General features: G+C 35.9%; 1 protein-coding gene across 5 annotated transcripts in view; it reads right to left on the reverse strand.

Moving 5' to 3' along the window:
• Positions 1 to 16,467, reverse strand: part of CBLB (Cbl proto-oncogene B) — a 125,588-nt gene that overhangs the window by 62,438 nt on the left and 46,683 nt on the right. For all 5 annotated transcript variants that reach the window (XM_031613077.2, XM_031613076.2, XM_031613079.2 and 2 more), the window contains exon 4: positions 1,472 to 1,618. In XM_031613077.2, coding sequence (XP_031468937.2) covers positions 1,472 to 1,618 — 147 coding nt within the window. The remainder of the gene's footprint in view (positions 1 to 1,471; positions 1,619 to 16,467) is intronic.

The following is a 16,467-nucleotide window of genomic DNA, read 5'->3' on the forward strand; positions in this document are numbered from 1 at the left end:
GAAACACTTGAATCTCACATAAAAAGTACAAGTTAGGAGACAAATGCAAAGAGGAACATAACAGTGAACAGAGAAGATGAAGAGGCTGATTATGATCAGATAACTGACAGCCAGAAAGAAACAGCGGCTTGCAGAAGATGCGTAAATCCCAGTGACAGAAATGGAACTCGCAATCAAGACAGCAGGATAAGGTCATTCAAGGATAGAGTCCAACACAAAAGGAGGACCAGGAGGTGGAGAGACTTGCTAAGCAAAGGGAAGAAAAAAGAAAACAGAGACGTTTAATGCAGATGATCACGGTTAAATCATCTTTCAAAAATATTTTTTTCTTTTGACTGACACTTTTAAAAAGTCTAAGCAACAGAGACTTAATCTTTTTTAGGCACTTTAAAGATATTCTAAGAAATGGACATAAGCAAGACAAAACATGGCCAAATTCCTTTCCTTTAACAATAACAACAATAAAAAAAGACTGATTTAATGACTTGATCATACTCAAACTACCTATATAATAAAGAAATTTGTTAGAAGACTGAGGTTACCAGACCACACTGAAATGAAACCTAAAAGCTGGAAGCTAACAGTAGCTGCATTTAGACAAGCAAAAGAGAAAAAAAAAAAAAAAGGAAATGAAACTGTTGTAAATTCACACACTCAAATTATTTCACAAATGTGCCAACCCACAAGATATCAGATTTGACCATAAAGCAGCTCCATTGCAAAGTATTTCTCCACATGAGAAAGATCAAGTTGTGAATCTTCTATTCACCTACATCTTAAATTCTCACTTATCTACAAGTATCACTCAGAATTCATTTTATGACGCACTCTTAGAATACTAAATTTCTCCAAAAACTTCCTTTTGATAAAACCTTCTACCATATCTCCAGTTACTGAACCCCTTTCCTGTGACAGAACTTGAACAAAAGAAAACATTAGTCATCTGCAACTGTAAGTAGTACAAAGAAAAAAATGTTTCAATAGTAAGGAATAAAACAAATTACTTCATTTACTTAATACCAAATATTACTCTAGTAAGAAAGTTATAGATGGGATATGAAAACATACTGTCCATGAGATCAATAATAGGCTCCCAGTTCAGACTTCAGACTTATCAAATGTAGAATATACATAATACAAAGTATTGTGACTTGCCACATATCTCACAAAAACAGTTTCACTTCACCCTAGAATGAAACTAATAAGCTTCACATAAGCTAGTCCAATTTATGGTCAATCGTAAATGCCCTTGGAAGAACTGCCCATGCATTTTTATTCACCTTTTGAATGATTTACAGCATTGCAACAAAGCTGCTAATAACAAATTAACCAATTTCACCTAATTTAAAGAGCTGGAGGAGAAAATATCTTTAAAATGTTCGCTCACATACTTTGTACTATTTGAGTTTGTGAAAATACCGTTTCTTAAAATTAGAAACAGTTAATAATTGTGTGAAGCATTAGTACTTACTTGTCTCCAAAGAACTTTCTCCAGAAATCTGCAGCATCTGCTTTGGTGATACGAAAGTTATCACCCTGGAATTGGCCATTTGGAAAAATAGCCTTGATTTCTGCTAGCATGTGGCTGAAGATGAGGGACAGCTTAGTTAAGTTCCTCCTGTGGATTTAATAGAAAAAAAAAAGTAATTTTTAAACGTGAATATATCATTTAGAATCTCATCTATCCAGTATATTTGTGTAATAATCACCATCTGACAAAACAGAAACATGGTGCTTTCTACTGAAAACACATCAAACAAGTACAAAGGAGTAGTATGTGTTTGTATGCACTTTTCAGTACATATTTACCATAGGTCTCCCTGAATATAAATCAAAACCAAAAGAAAAACCCCATAAAATTTATTTTTATATGTTACCTCAAAACTATTTTAGTGCAGGTTTCTAAAAATATAAATATGGCACAGGACTAGCTTTACTCTTCGTTCCTATGACAATTGTATTCTTTTTATTCTATCCAGCTTTTTCATACTGGAGCCACTTCCTATTTTTCTCTTACACGCCCCCTCTTTAGTTAAAGCTTGCTTTCAATTTTCACTGTCATGTTAGAAACAAAATCAAACTTCTTTTTGGCTACCAGTCCATTTTCACAACATATCCAGCCTTTATGCCAGTTCAGCAAAAAAAAAAAAAAAAAGTAGTTTTTTGCATAGAAATCTCAGCATAATGAAAATAACACTGTATCCTTAAATGCAGATCATCCTTCACAACATAAACACTGTGGGAGGTGGGGGGGGACAAGAAGGAAGAATGGTGAAGCAATCTTTAGGAGACTTTCCTCCTGTAGATTTCTTTGGCTATGCTGGCAGTTGAAAAGAGATACTTCCCCAATTGATATATTCAACAGAAAAGACTCAGGAGACTGACCAGCTTCTAATGAAGAATTAGTGTTCTTACGTATCTTTAATAACACAGAAATGCTCTATGTCAAGCCCATTCATCTGTCACGATCTCCAGTACTACTTCACAAAGCTTCAAATGTTTTAATGGAAATCATAATAAAATTATCAACAATGCAGTTAATAACTGCTTACATTCAATATTTTAAGTAAATTCAAAATTATTCATGAGTCCCTAGTCATATTAAAAAAACAAGATTCATGTGATAGATTTTTTACACGTACACACCAAACAGGTTCCAAAATATGAATAACAATTTTTCATTCTCAAAATAGCAGAGCTGACTTCCCAGGGTCTTCCTAAAAGAACTCTCATTTTAGCACTGAAGTAATAATTACTTCAGCCAAATTTTTGTGCAACTTATAATAGAGATCCCTGCAGAAGCTGTACTGCAGATTTTCCTACAGGTCTTGCTATGAGGGAACATAGGATAAAGACAGCTATTTTGAAAATAGAAGCAACTTTAAAAAAATTTTAAAAAGGTCTTAATCTAGTGAGGAGGAAGAGAATATCCATCAGAATGACTGTAGGACTAATTCTTTCAGTCCTTTAATTCCTCCAGTATAATCAGATGTCTGTAATTACGATGCTCAACTGTTCCTTATTTTCTGGATTTGTTCCTCGCTATCCCCCCTTCCTGTTTCCTTTGTACTTTAATTGCACGCACATGTTTTTTATTATTTTATTCCTCAGAACTCAATCCTGATGCACAGAAAAAGCAACAGCTATTTTAATGTGGCTTCATCAGCCTGACTTAGAATCAAGATCAGGCAAGAACCCTCCTATACCTAGGATGTATGAGAACATCATTCAGCGCAAGTTTTAACAGAGCTCTCCCTTGGCTGGCACACAATGTATGTGTCTACATTGTCTACAGTTGCAATTTACTGTGCTTCAGGGGTTCTTTTCAGGTATGAATTTGCCTAGTGAACTATTATATTACAAAGCTTGTTGGATTTGTGAGGCTTCAGCAAACTAAAGGATGAAGTCATGCACGGCTCCACCTGGGGCACCCTCCCTGCACTGTCAACAGAAGGCACTTCCTTGCCTGGAGGGCAGCATGTGGCTGCACACACACACACACACACACACACACACACTGTCTGACAGACATAGCTGCACAGTATGTGACCAAACCAACTATTGACAGGAACTTGCCAGCAAACCTCCGGAACAATCATGACAGGACTGTATCTGAATCGCAAACTCTGGCTTGAACAAGGCCACTCATGACGTGTATAAGCACACTTCTTTTTCAAGTCAGTTAGATAAAGAGGAGTTGAGAGAAAACTGCCTTTGGTCAATGTTCGTATAAATGAGAAAAAACGGTTTAGCATCAAACTAAGATATCTTTCTTTATGATTGCAAAGCTGAAACTTGACACAACCTAGAACCTTATCTGTGCCTGAACATACACCACAGCATGTATAAATAGCAAATTCTCAATCATTTGTATATATATGGTAGCTGTTTCTTCCTTAATTATGGTTCTTGCTGTACTAGATGATTATCTCAAGTTCCTCATATCAAATAACGATAAATTATGTTGTCTTAACTTTCCACTTACATAATTTTCTTCAAAATTGTAAAGCACATACTGCACCCTTTTTGCTTAGATATGTTTACATGATACCAGAGTTCAGTCACTTATGGGACATACAAAGCACAACAATTTCAGGAATGCTTTTCAAGAGTAATGCAAGGTGCAGAGATGAAGCCATCAGGACGAGCCACCAATTTTATACTGTGCACTTTTCTCTCCTGACCATGGTTACCTGTTCTGGCAAAGGCAATTTTGCTATTCTGCGGAGGGCTTTCCCAGACATCACAAGATGCACATATACAACTAACAACCTGGATGCCTCTGAAGCTCTGTTCTCTATGTTAAATCCTTTTTCTTCCCTCATATCAAGATGGATCAGTATCAAAACTTTTCCAGCTTATTCCCCATGCAGAAGTGTAAGACCAGGTATTCAAATCCTAATTATATGAAAACTAACAACTAAACCCATCAATTTTGTCTTGTTGGTAAATAATCCTAAAGAAAGACAAAGTGGTCAATTTTAGCCACCTATACTGAGTCTCAATGACAACACAAAACAAAGGAAACCAATCCTGCTCAAGTCAGGTCAGCATCTCTGACTTTAATGCTGGATTGTTTCCTCATCACAGTGTGGAATGTTGCAGTGGCAGAGCGTGATGTGAACACAACCTTGTACTGGAGTCTGGTAGCGCAGAAAAGCTGGCAGAATCAAGCTCTGGAGTGACCCCTCAACACAACAAATTCTAGCAGGGAAGAGATATCTTAATGGATCATTCTGAAGCAACACTTCAATTAAAAAACAAAAGTTACCCAATTAATAGGGAAACAACGGTTTTAATGCCTGAGAAGCTGCCTTCAGGGTTTACAGATATATTATACTTCCAGTGGCAACCTGGAGCAAGTTAAAGGTGTGCTTTCTTTTCTCAGCTGTTTTGTGCCTGATTTAGAGTACAGACATCTCCTTTATTTATGTACAGAGAATGGGTATCATGCTGATGAGAACAATCTTATTTTTCAGAAATTAGAATCAAATAACACTGTTTTGTTTTAGAAAAGTGAACTGAGATGATCATTCTTCACAATTTAATTGCTACTGTGGTAAGATTTAAGAATATTTTAACTGTAAATTACGGTAGATCAACTGCATTTTATGTAACAGATATCGTTGGTCTCTTCCACATTATCTGCAACATACTCAACACCAGTTACTGGATGATTTCTCTATAATTCATGGTTAGCTTTTGCTAACTCTCTTCTGCTAACTCAAGCAGATGCCATACAGCTCAACCCCCTTGCAGAATTTTACTTTGAAAGTACCAGTTCTTCAGTCATACTCAGTTGTTTATCAGACATGTTTGTACAGTTAATGGATAGCATCAAATTTGCATATTCTGGACATTTAAAGCCTGGTGTAAGCTTTGAATTCACCCCAGAATGCATAAGAGACAAAGATGAAAAATCAAATTTTCAGTTGGCATAAACTTACAAAAGTCTGTTCCTCAGTAAACATATTTGGTTAGTCAGAAGAAGGAAACATTTTCTTAATTTCAGAATTACCACCTTTTGAAGTAATAAATCAACAGCAAGTTTTCTGAAAAACAGATGATAAAGACTGAAAAGAAGAATCTTGAGTTTGTTCACTTTTCTGTAAAATGTATCTTCTGAATCATTTTTCTCTTCAACTTTACAAAGTGAAGGTAGGCTAGAGATTGCTGCAATGATTTCAAAACAGGAGTTTTCACATGCCCAGCTATAAACAATTTGAAAATAAGGCTCACTATTGGAAATATTACAACATCCTGGCCATAACCAGAGCAGCAGCACCTAGCAGTAGAACGTCTGAAGCAGTCCTGTTCTCCTGGATCTATAAAACAGGAAAGTGAGGCATGACCAGCACGCAATAACACAATTAAGTTTTGGATGTTTCAACTTTCTAGCTACTGCATGAAAGCTAATCTTACTTTTGAAAGGCAATATGGTCTAGCAAACAGAATTGGATAGGGAATTAGGCAGTGTCATTTCCTTTCTGTCACTAGCCTGATCAATGAGGTGGGGTGAACACCTGTGTCCTGCATTTACTGCCTGCATATGAGGAGGAATGAAATAAAATACTCTGAGAGCTCTAAACAAACACAGTTGACAGAATCAGCATATAAATAAATACACAAAGCAAAGCATACACCTGGACTTTACATCCTTTGTAATTACTGGATTTCACAGACTATAATCAAAACATAGTCATTTTTAGCAATCTCTAGCTAGATCTCACCCTCAAAATTGAAAATGCATAAACCTGCTTAAATATTGTTCTACTTCCATGCTTGCAAATCACTCTGTCCCATGAAAGTGATTATTTTTGTTTTGCAACTACATACATTTCTAGCCAAAAAGAAACATGATATATTAAAGAAAAAAATCACTGTTCAACTTTTCAGACACATTATTTCAAAAATTAGATTACCACCATGTTTCCTTCATTTCACTTCTAGTATCTCTGCCCCCACATACATACTCCCTTTTTCTACGCAGCTATCTGCTTTAACAAATAATATATCAACTCTCCAAGTTCATAATATATGTCAGTTGCAGGCACAAAAAAACCAAAACAAAACAAAAACAAAAACCCAGCCTTTTTTAGAGCTAGGAACAGATCTGTTTGGCAAACTATTTTCCAGATAGATCTGTCAGAGAAGTGGACTAGTCTATTAATAAAGAAAATTCCTCCACAACTCTTACTTAGGATACAAGGACAAAGAAAGCTCTGTTAGCTGGCAAAAGTGCAAGTCATAATTACTCACAAATGATGATAAAAGAAAGCTTGAAAAGCCTTCAAAAGGTGAATGTTGATTTTAACTTTTAGAATCCAATCCCCTTCAAAATATTAAAGCTTCAAAATTCAAAGCATATGTATAGAGCTCATTTCACCTAATTGGTTATATTTAAAACAGATTTCTGATCCATATGCTCAAGTTGTAGTAAAATACAGGGATCACACAAAATACATGATACTAATTAGAACTAAGGGACAGAATATAGTCTTGTAATTCAGGTACAAAAGAGGGAAGTTAAGACCTAGCTCTTCCACTCTGCTCCTTGAGAATTTTTCATTTACATTTTGTGATCCAGGCTTCCAAAATATTTCCTATTTGTACTTTTCCATCACAAGGAAAATCATAGCTGCCCCCCAAATACTTTTGATGGGTTATACTTCTAAAATCAACTAATGACAACTGACAAAGAAATGTACTATTATCGGGATAAATCATCTACAAAAAAAAATCTGAAGAAATGCTCAAATTTCAGAAGATCTACAAAAGGCACATGTATAACTAAAAGAGACCTATGCAACTAGCAGCTCTTAATAACCCAGTACAATCCTTGCTCATTAGTCCCCTGTTCTCTCCCAGAACTCCCCCTTTCTCAGACAGTAAACACAGGAACTAACAAAACAAAAATGTTGCTGATTTAGAAAGCTACAGGTGTAGAACAGTAATCTAATCTTAACAAAGGATCTCTCCTTAGCACTTCAGAGGAAGTAAAGGAAACTGAAGGTTCCTGTCAATACGTCTGTGGAGAAAAATCCTGTCTACCATCATACTTGGCAACTGGTTAAACACTGGATCTGTGCATTAATTATTTTTAAAAGCTATATAAGGGTAGAGCATTGCTCAGAGATCCAAGTGCATGGGCCTATATTCTTGGGAGTAAGAATAAACATGAGCTTCATTTCCTACATGCGTCACTGACTCATAGAAGAGATGGAGACAAATGACTGGATTTTGCTTTAGTTTTTTCATCTATAAAGCCTAGGAAAAAAAAACAGACTGTTTTAAAGATTGTTAATGGATTGTTAAATTCATCATGCTAAACAAGAAAAACAAGTACAAACTAGTAAGAAACCAGATGCAGACAACTATTTTACTTGAATCCTGAAATGACTGAGCTTGTCAGGAGTAGAAAAGCACAATTCTTCCTCAAATATCTCTCTCATCAGCCAAAATCTGACATATACCAGGAGTGCTGTGCAAGTCTGCTGCTGTTCTGATATTCATGATGGATACCAAAAGTTAAAAATGGCAGACTGAGTAAGATTTGAGTAATGATGTTCTAGGAAACAAAGAAATCTGATCACAACGTCACCTGAAAGTTTCCTCCATCTTTTCATTTGCTTAAAAATCATATCACATTGCCAAGAACCGAAATTAAAATTGCCAGATGCTTTACCATTTGCCTTACTAAGAATCAGGATGAGATCCATTTCTAAGGAAAAGATTAATCTAGTCAAGTACCAGATCTGGAGGTTGGTGGCTCTGCCTGTGGCAAGGGGATTGGAACTTGATGATCTTTGGGTCCCTTCTAACCCAAGCCGTTCTATGATTCTATGACATACCCATCTCTAGTAGCAATGGGGATCCTTTCGTTCTCGTATTTTAAAGACTAGACAAAATGCTTAAGAAATACACTTCACATTTCAGAAGTGCTTATCATCAGCTTCTCTTGCTTCTACAGTAGAAATTTTCTGCCCCATTTATGCAAAAATAATTAACATAAAATAACTTAGCAGAGGAAATTGAACACAAATACAAAGGAAGGAAGATGCAGAACATTTCTCCAAATCTAAGAATACAAACACAAAAGCTGTACATGTGCTTTTTTTCATTTATGAGTTGGTGTGGCACTGGACCCTGCCAACCTCTCTTAAGCAAAGCTCTGTGAGAGGATTAAATTTGATTTTCAATAAACAAACACTCCATACTACAGCAATCGTCAATAGCTCTCCTAAGCTTGGCTTTACTGCCCACATTCTGAAAATTTCACTACTTTCAGCTGTATGTTATCCAGACTACATGAATGTCTCAAGGAACTTCTAGGTCTACTTCATCTATTTTCACAACAGTTGTTGAGTATACTACGAGTAACAGACACATCCAACAAAATGAAAACACTGAGCATTAACAGGAATTAAAGTCACACAGGAAATATGCTTTGCATAAATTAGAGTAGAACTTGCAAAAAAAAAAAGCATCTAGTCATGGTGAAGATTAATCATTTTTCCCATAAATAGTTCTCTTTAATTACTTACACAAAATGACAATTGAGGTTAAAAATTACTCTAGAGAATGCTACTAGAAATAAATTTGAATTAAATTTTTCTGAATACTTACAAGTATAAGTACTTTACAAAGGACAATAAATTCTACTGCAATATAGGTAGTAATATAAGCTAGAGCTAATAGATTTTACTACCTTTTTTTTTTTTTTACTTAAGCTGTTATATCATTCTAAAAGAATATGATTTGGCATAATTAATTTGATATGCAGAGAGAAGAAATAAAAGGTGGATGCTGGTTGATTTAATTTTATTTACTATTTTTAAAGTCAACTCCTTTTACACTACTCTCTAGCCCATCCAAATTAACTTATTATTAGGCATTATTCTGCTTCATCCATCCTCCTGTAAACAGATATCTTTGTCAACCAAGATCTAATGTTATTAATTCAACGTTGGGTTACATATAAAGTCAAAATCTGCATCTTCAAACATAAATGAAGTTACAGAATCTCCCTGGGCATTAGGCTAAGTCTCTTTTTGAAAACTGAATTATCTATCTGGATTTATTAATATGTAAAAAAAAAATTAAAAGAGTGAATTAGCATGAAAAAAATAGGAAGTACTAAATATACAGTCTTCCAGAGTTTTCTTTAGGTAATACATAAATAAACACTTTGCAAAAATTAGCAATCTTTTAAAGGCAGAGGCATGGTCAGTATAATTTTATAGTAACTGATTAGAAAAGCAGACATTTGAATTTCATTGACATGTGAGTAATATGGAAACTACAACTATCACATCCTATGTTTATAATCCCACTCTTTGAAGTGCACTCAGCATACAATTTGCATACTAGTATGCAATAAATCATGCAGAAGTTATCTTTACCACTAATAACAAGACAGAAAGAAGTAGCAATTAATGGATTTCTAGGAATTTAGACAAAATTAACTGTCCTATTTTGACTTGCATTACTGTTACTGCGATGGGGACATCTTGTCATTTTGCTGCTACCTGAATATCTCTTTTAAGATACTCATGAATTCTTTCACTTAGATGCAAAATATAAAGATTACATGTGATAGAGTTTGTTACATAAAACACAACTGGACAAATATATTTATGACGTGCCAACAAACAGATTACTCAAACTGATATTCATCGATCTTAATAAACTGCTTCCAAACAACACATTTTATTTTCTAGCTTGCAGATGATGATCAATTAGTTACAAATTTTCAGAAACAACAGCATTATTCTATTTGCACTTGAAGTTCCTTCATGTCAGTGTTTTTTACTGGGATTTTTTTTTTTTTTAAACTGGACAGAAAAGATTTGCTAGCAAGCTACACACATATGTTGCTGGAACAGAATGATTCACAGCGGGCTGGTTTTCGCATGGTCTAAAATATATGTTATTTACCAGAATGGAAGTCCAAGTGAGAGTAATAATATTGCTAAATTACACACTGAAATATAATAATCAGCCTTCAAACCACAACTCAAGTAATTCCTAGAATTAAAAGTTATTGAGTTCCTATCAAAGTTATAATAAAAATTCCCATTTCCTCTGATGCACTTTAATCAAATCCACTTGAAGTCATTCATCAAAAAGAATTTAAACATTACTTAGTACTGAAATACAGCTTGTGTGCAATATTCAGCTGTCGCATACCGAAGAAGTGCGGCATTAATGCATACTGCATGGAAATATACAAAATACGATTGTACAGAAACTGTCATAGAATGATTGCTGTGATAATTTACTAGGAGAACGTAAAGTGATTTTCATTCAAACAGCAGTAAGTTTCCATCTCCGGCCAAAGCAGTAAACAATACATATCTGCCCTTTTCGCTTTCATATATACCCTGAACCAATCAGAAGCCCATCTGTTTGCACATCAGGACCATCCTTGACCATTTATAATCAGATACACTGCTGCCAGGTTATGTTGGGAACTTCATCTGTATGGAATAGCAAGGAAAGAAAAATCAAATACTTGGTTTTGAATTCTTGCTTGCCATAGTTTCACAATGCTATACCAACTTAAAGCCCATGAAGATCAGATCAGTAGACATGTGACAGGACAATTGGGAACTATCTATCTGGCACCAATTAGGAATACAGCACAGACATTCAGAAAAACTCTAACAGATTTCCTCTCTATAACAAGGTAGGAGATTTCACACTAACTGGAGAAAATATATATAGTTAGTAGATCTGGCTGAAGTATTTCCATTAGTAATTTGTATTGAGTAAAAGTAGGTGTTAAATACTACAGAGCTAGACAGACAATTGTATATTTTTCATGAAAATCGAGGCAGAGTGTAACTTCAGGAAGATCTGGTATCAAATGTCAGAAAAAAAATTCTCTATAGAAGTTTAAAAAATGGATTTTCCTTCTTCTTCACTCCCCATCTCCATGAGAAGGTAGGTAAAAGGGCAAAATTAACAAGTTTCCTGTGAAAAACTATTCCTATTCTGAAGCAAAATGATCAATGAAGGAATTTATACTCTGATCTTAATGACTATAACTACTACATTTCTAAACAAGGGTCATACCCCACTGCTTTCACAGTGGTGGTATTTTTGTACGTGAGCACAATGAATCACACTCAAAGATTTTGAAGAAAATTACATCGCCACGGCCTGAGAGGGAACATTGTTGCGTGAATAAGTAATTGGGCTATAAAAACTGGAAGTACAGGGTAAACATCAAGGGTCCATGTTTGAAATGGAGGCAAGTGCTGCTGAGTTACAGAAATCAGCTCTGTTCAGCGTGAGAGAAGTGAGCAGCGAGGTGACAAAGTTGGCTGATTGCACACAGCTATTCAAAGGCTCTAAGGCAGACAGCTAACTTCTGACAGCTGTGGACTGCACAACAACAAAAAAAACAGATAAAGTTCAATATATGTGAAGGCAAAACAAAACAGTGAAAGATAATCTCAACATTAAATGAAATAAAATGAAAGGCTCTGAGCTGACCATTAGCAGACAAAAGCAAGACTTTGGAGTAGATACATAACAATACTGACTCAGTGCTTATAAGCAATAAAAAAGCAAATCAAACTACCCATTATTAGAAAAGGAACGCAGAACAAAACAGAAGCATGATTGTGTTACCATATCAAATCATGGACACTGCATATCAAACCAGACATATCAAAGCCAGAAGAGATACTTTAAGAGACAACAAAGATTATTAAGGGATTCAAATTTAGAAGGATCTGAATATGCTGCAACTGTTCAGCAAGTAACCACGGAGAAAATATAACAGTGGCTACGAATTGCAAATACCATAAGGAAGATGGATAGAAACTGACAGTAACTAGAACAGTAAATGAAGCTGATGTGGTGCAAGCTCAAAGAAACCCACAGGAATTATTGCCGAAGGATACCATGGAGGCAAATTTAAATAGGCTTGTGAGGAAATGAGAAAAAAATCAGGACAAACAGCTTCATAAAAGGTTTCTAGAGTAACTAAGCACAGCAGCTCAGGAAATCTCCTGAGCTAGAAGTGGCCAGATGCTGGGAGACTAAGGGAGGAATGTGACATATTACAGTGTTTGCCCTATTTACTCTCCTTTAGGTGTCCACTTAGAGTAGACACGGAAATGAAGAATGGCCATACTGATTTGGATTAAGGCTATGCCTAGTATGGTACTCTATGTCCTTAACATCACTTACTTCGTTTCTCATGCAATCAGACTGCACAAAACTGTTGTGCCTGATAACTTTAATTAATATCAGATGTCCTGGCCAACAGAAGCAACTTAACAACCTGTCATATCTCCAAAACTTGTAAGTTGCCTAAAACACAGACTGTATCATGAGTGTGGCTGCATGCTCCACTAAGAGAGGCCTGGTAGAATTCAGCATGAGGTACAGCATGCAACACTGCAGAGCAGAATAAAGCAGAGATTCAGATATGTCCAAGGGGCACTCAAGAGCAGAGCATTATGTTGAGCTTTAAATTGACAGATGCAACAAAAACCTAGCAGGGTACTTGCTATGATGGAGGAAGTGAGGAGCGTTAAGAGAGCTGATAGCTGAGTTGAACCATAGATGTCTTCAAAGATAACTAAAATGGTAAGAGCCAAGTAAAATAAAGTTCCTAAAATTACATCAGGAAGCTCATAGAGGGCAATAGTCCAAACAGCATGAGAGAAGGCTACTTATGAGGGCTGCTCTGAAAGTGATGCCCCTATTTTATTATGTTGGCCCACAACATCAGAGGCAGATGTTAGTAGCGTGGCAGTAGAGGCTTAACCTTCCCACTAATATCCTGGTACATTTTGTTGCCATGTAACAGATGGCAGAACAGTGGCAATATGACAAAATGGCATCTGACATGGAACTGCAGATGTAGCAAAAGTATGTCATGTGTCACTGAATTTCTCCATGAAGAAAAAAATCGCACCCATTGACATTCATCAACATTTGCTGAATGTTTATGAAGACCAAACAACGGATGAGAGCACAGTGAGGTGGTGAGTAGGGCGTTTCAGCAGGGGTGACAGCAGGTCATTTCCATTGAAGGGATTTTTACAAGCACAGCCTGCAGGCTTTTTCTCACCACCGGCAAAAATGCACAGCTAGAGGTGGCGACTGTGTTGAAAAATAGTGTTTTGTAGCTAAGAGTTTATTCTATCAAGTAGTGTTATTGTGCTCTGGGCATCTGGTATAGTTTCCTTGAAAATAAACAGGAGATATTATTTCCAGAGCAACCAACATACATCACACAACTGCAGTGGAAACATCAATGTTCTGATTGGCAAAGTGAAAACCTCTACGTTTTATTCATGCCTAAATCTTGCTTCATTGCTATTGAAACAACACAGAGGAATCATGATCACAACTGGAAATAAGATAGACTAAAATTCCTTCCACTTAAAATAATTCATAAAAACATCAAAGCTCTACGAGTCACACCCAATTTTTACTCCCCTGAGACTAAACACTTACACGGTTTTGCCTAGCAATGAAGTTTACTTTGCTACTTGCATACGTAAACACTTTGTGATTACAGACTCTTGGAAACATCATCCAGCCTCTCAAAAGAAATTGGCTTGAAACTGTAACAGAAAATAAAGACAATAGTATTTTTCCATCAAGCGCCCTAGCATTCCAGCTCTTGTTAGCATGGCTAGTAAAAACAGAGAGAACAGCAGACACATAATTCACATCTCAAGCTGAAATGGAAAAAAAAAAATCCCTGGATACTAAGAAATCCAGCTGTAAGTTTCTAAACAATCTTTTTTCATGAATCATCTTAAATCACTGCACAGCACGTTCTGGCAAATTCTTGCCACCTGAAGATATCTATACTAACATTATAAGAAATTGTTTATACACTGCCTTTAGTTTGTTGTCCCAGCCATGTCAATTTCTGTAATATTTGAATACCATAGTTAAAAAAACCGACAAAATAAATCCTGTAAAAAACTGTCATAAAATAAACGTATTTTATAAAATCACTCAGCTAAAAAATGTCACAGTCAACAACACATTCCCACTTCTGATCCTCAGATCTTGAGATAGGAAAGGAACGTTAATTTCCAAGATGTACCACGTGTTTAATTGCCTTATTACACTACAAATAGTAGGGGACTGTCTAAATTTGAAGCAAGAGCAAATAGAATTCAAATATAAAAATTCCTATCATCTTCAGAACACCAAGACCACTGGCTAACGTGGCCAGTGATGGCCTCCTGAGGTCTGGCAAGGTTTGAAATATCTATGACAGAGCTCCACTTGGTGTGGCACATTTGGAGCTAGAAACCACTCTCACACAAGTAGTTTTCATTGGTTTTAAGTGACATCTAATATGAACTGACTGACAGAAATACTATGACAGTTGCAAGTCATTACTGAGTAACGAGTACTATCAATATCTGATCTTATAGTGAAAGCACATACAAAGTCTCTATCTGCTAAAGAGTCTGAAAAATCTTGCTATGAAAACAAGAAATCATGGAATCTTAGAATCCTTAGAGTCAGAAGGAACCTTTAAAGATTCCAGTCCATCTCTCCTGCAATGAACTGGGAAATATTGCAGCTGTCAATAAATAACAGGTATATACTAAAGAAGTGTGTGCAGCCAACTTTAACATCTAAATAAATCCTCATCAAAAAGACAGTGTTCTGGAGAGAATTTTTGTGTCCAAGTCCCTGTGTAGCCTGTCTTGCCACTGGCCAGTTTCAAAAATTAAAAGCAATTCCCAGAAAAACAGGCCCTGTATATCAGTTTCCACCAGAAATCCCACAGTACTTCTTCACTCCTCCTATTCCCTAGTGGCTGAAAGCAAATTCTTCAGATGGCTCCCAGAGAGGAGAGAGGAAAGAAGGTGACGGACAGACACGAAAGGGGGAACTGGGAAGGCAAGGGCCAGATGGTTTTCCTGGAGTTTCTAGGTTCCCACCCACCAAGCCACATTCCACAGCCCCATATGGGATAAGCTCTTCTTTAGGATAGAAGATAAAACAGTATGACAGTGTTCTCTTTACAAAATGCTCATCTATGGACGTCTGAAGCAAAACATGAAACACGCAGTGTGTTGCATTTATGCTTCTTCGTACTAGGCTAAATCCTGCCAAATCACAGTAAACATTTGGGAAGGGAAAGAACCATGCTTCATGTTATTATCTTGAAAATACAAAATCCCCAAATACTTCTCTAAAGGGCCAGAGGATTAAAAGGACTGGCTGGGATGTCATAGTGACTTCACTGTTTAAATCCAGAATACTGAAAGATTAGCCAACCAGATGATACCTTTATTTCACCAACAGTGATGATAGTTAAAAGGGAAAGGTAAAAAATAAGAGAAATATAAAATGGTAAAAATGGAAACTATACATTTTATATTTTTCCTTAGGAACTTTATAGTTCACATTTCTCTAAGTTAAGTCACCTTAATTTCACATGATTCACAATAGGCTCACTTGCTATTTACAGAAGATACATTACTAACAACGCAGACTAAGTTTTGTTGTCAGCAGACAAGAAACACCTCACTATGTTCAAAAACTATTTCAGTCAAAACTTATAAGAGTGTAAAGAAAAACTGTAAATTTGATTTTGCTATTTCTTAGTTCTTCTATAGCTGTGCTGCCAAGGACTTAAGTAATAACAGTAAAAAAAAAAAAACCCACACTGTTAACACCAAGCATAAGCAATTGATCAACTGTATCTTAAACCAGCTGTACACAACCCCATTGTAGAATATGAAGGTTATTTATTTCCCAGAGCAAGCCCTTAGTATATCTTAGGAACAATGTAAATAATTTTGAATGAAGACTATGTCAAGCAGCAGTTCCAATTCGCCATATTTATTCAAAGAATCACAACTGTGGAAATGAGAACGTGGCTTCCAAGTATTTAGTTCTGAATAGTCTACTCCAGCTTCACTTAAATATTTTTAATAACACATTTAAGCAAAATTCTTCTGAAGC

This window comes from Phasianus colchicus, chromosome 1, assembly GCF_987193195.1.
Source record: "Phasianus colchicus chromosome 1, bPhaCol1.hap1.1, whole genome shotgun sequence".
NCBI classification, from domain to species: domain Eukaryota; kingdom Metazoa; phylum Chordata; class Aves; order Galliformes; family Phasianidae; genus Phasianus; species Phasianus colchicus.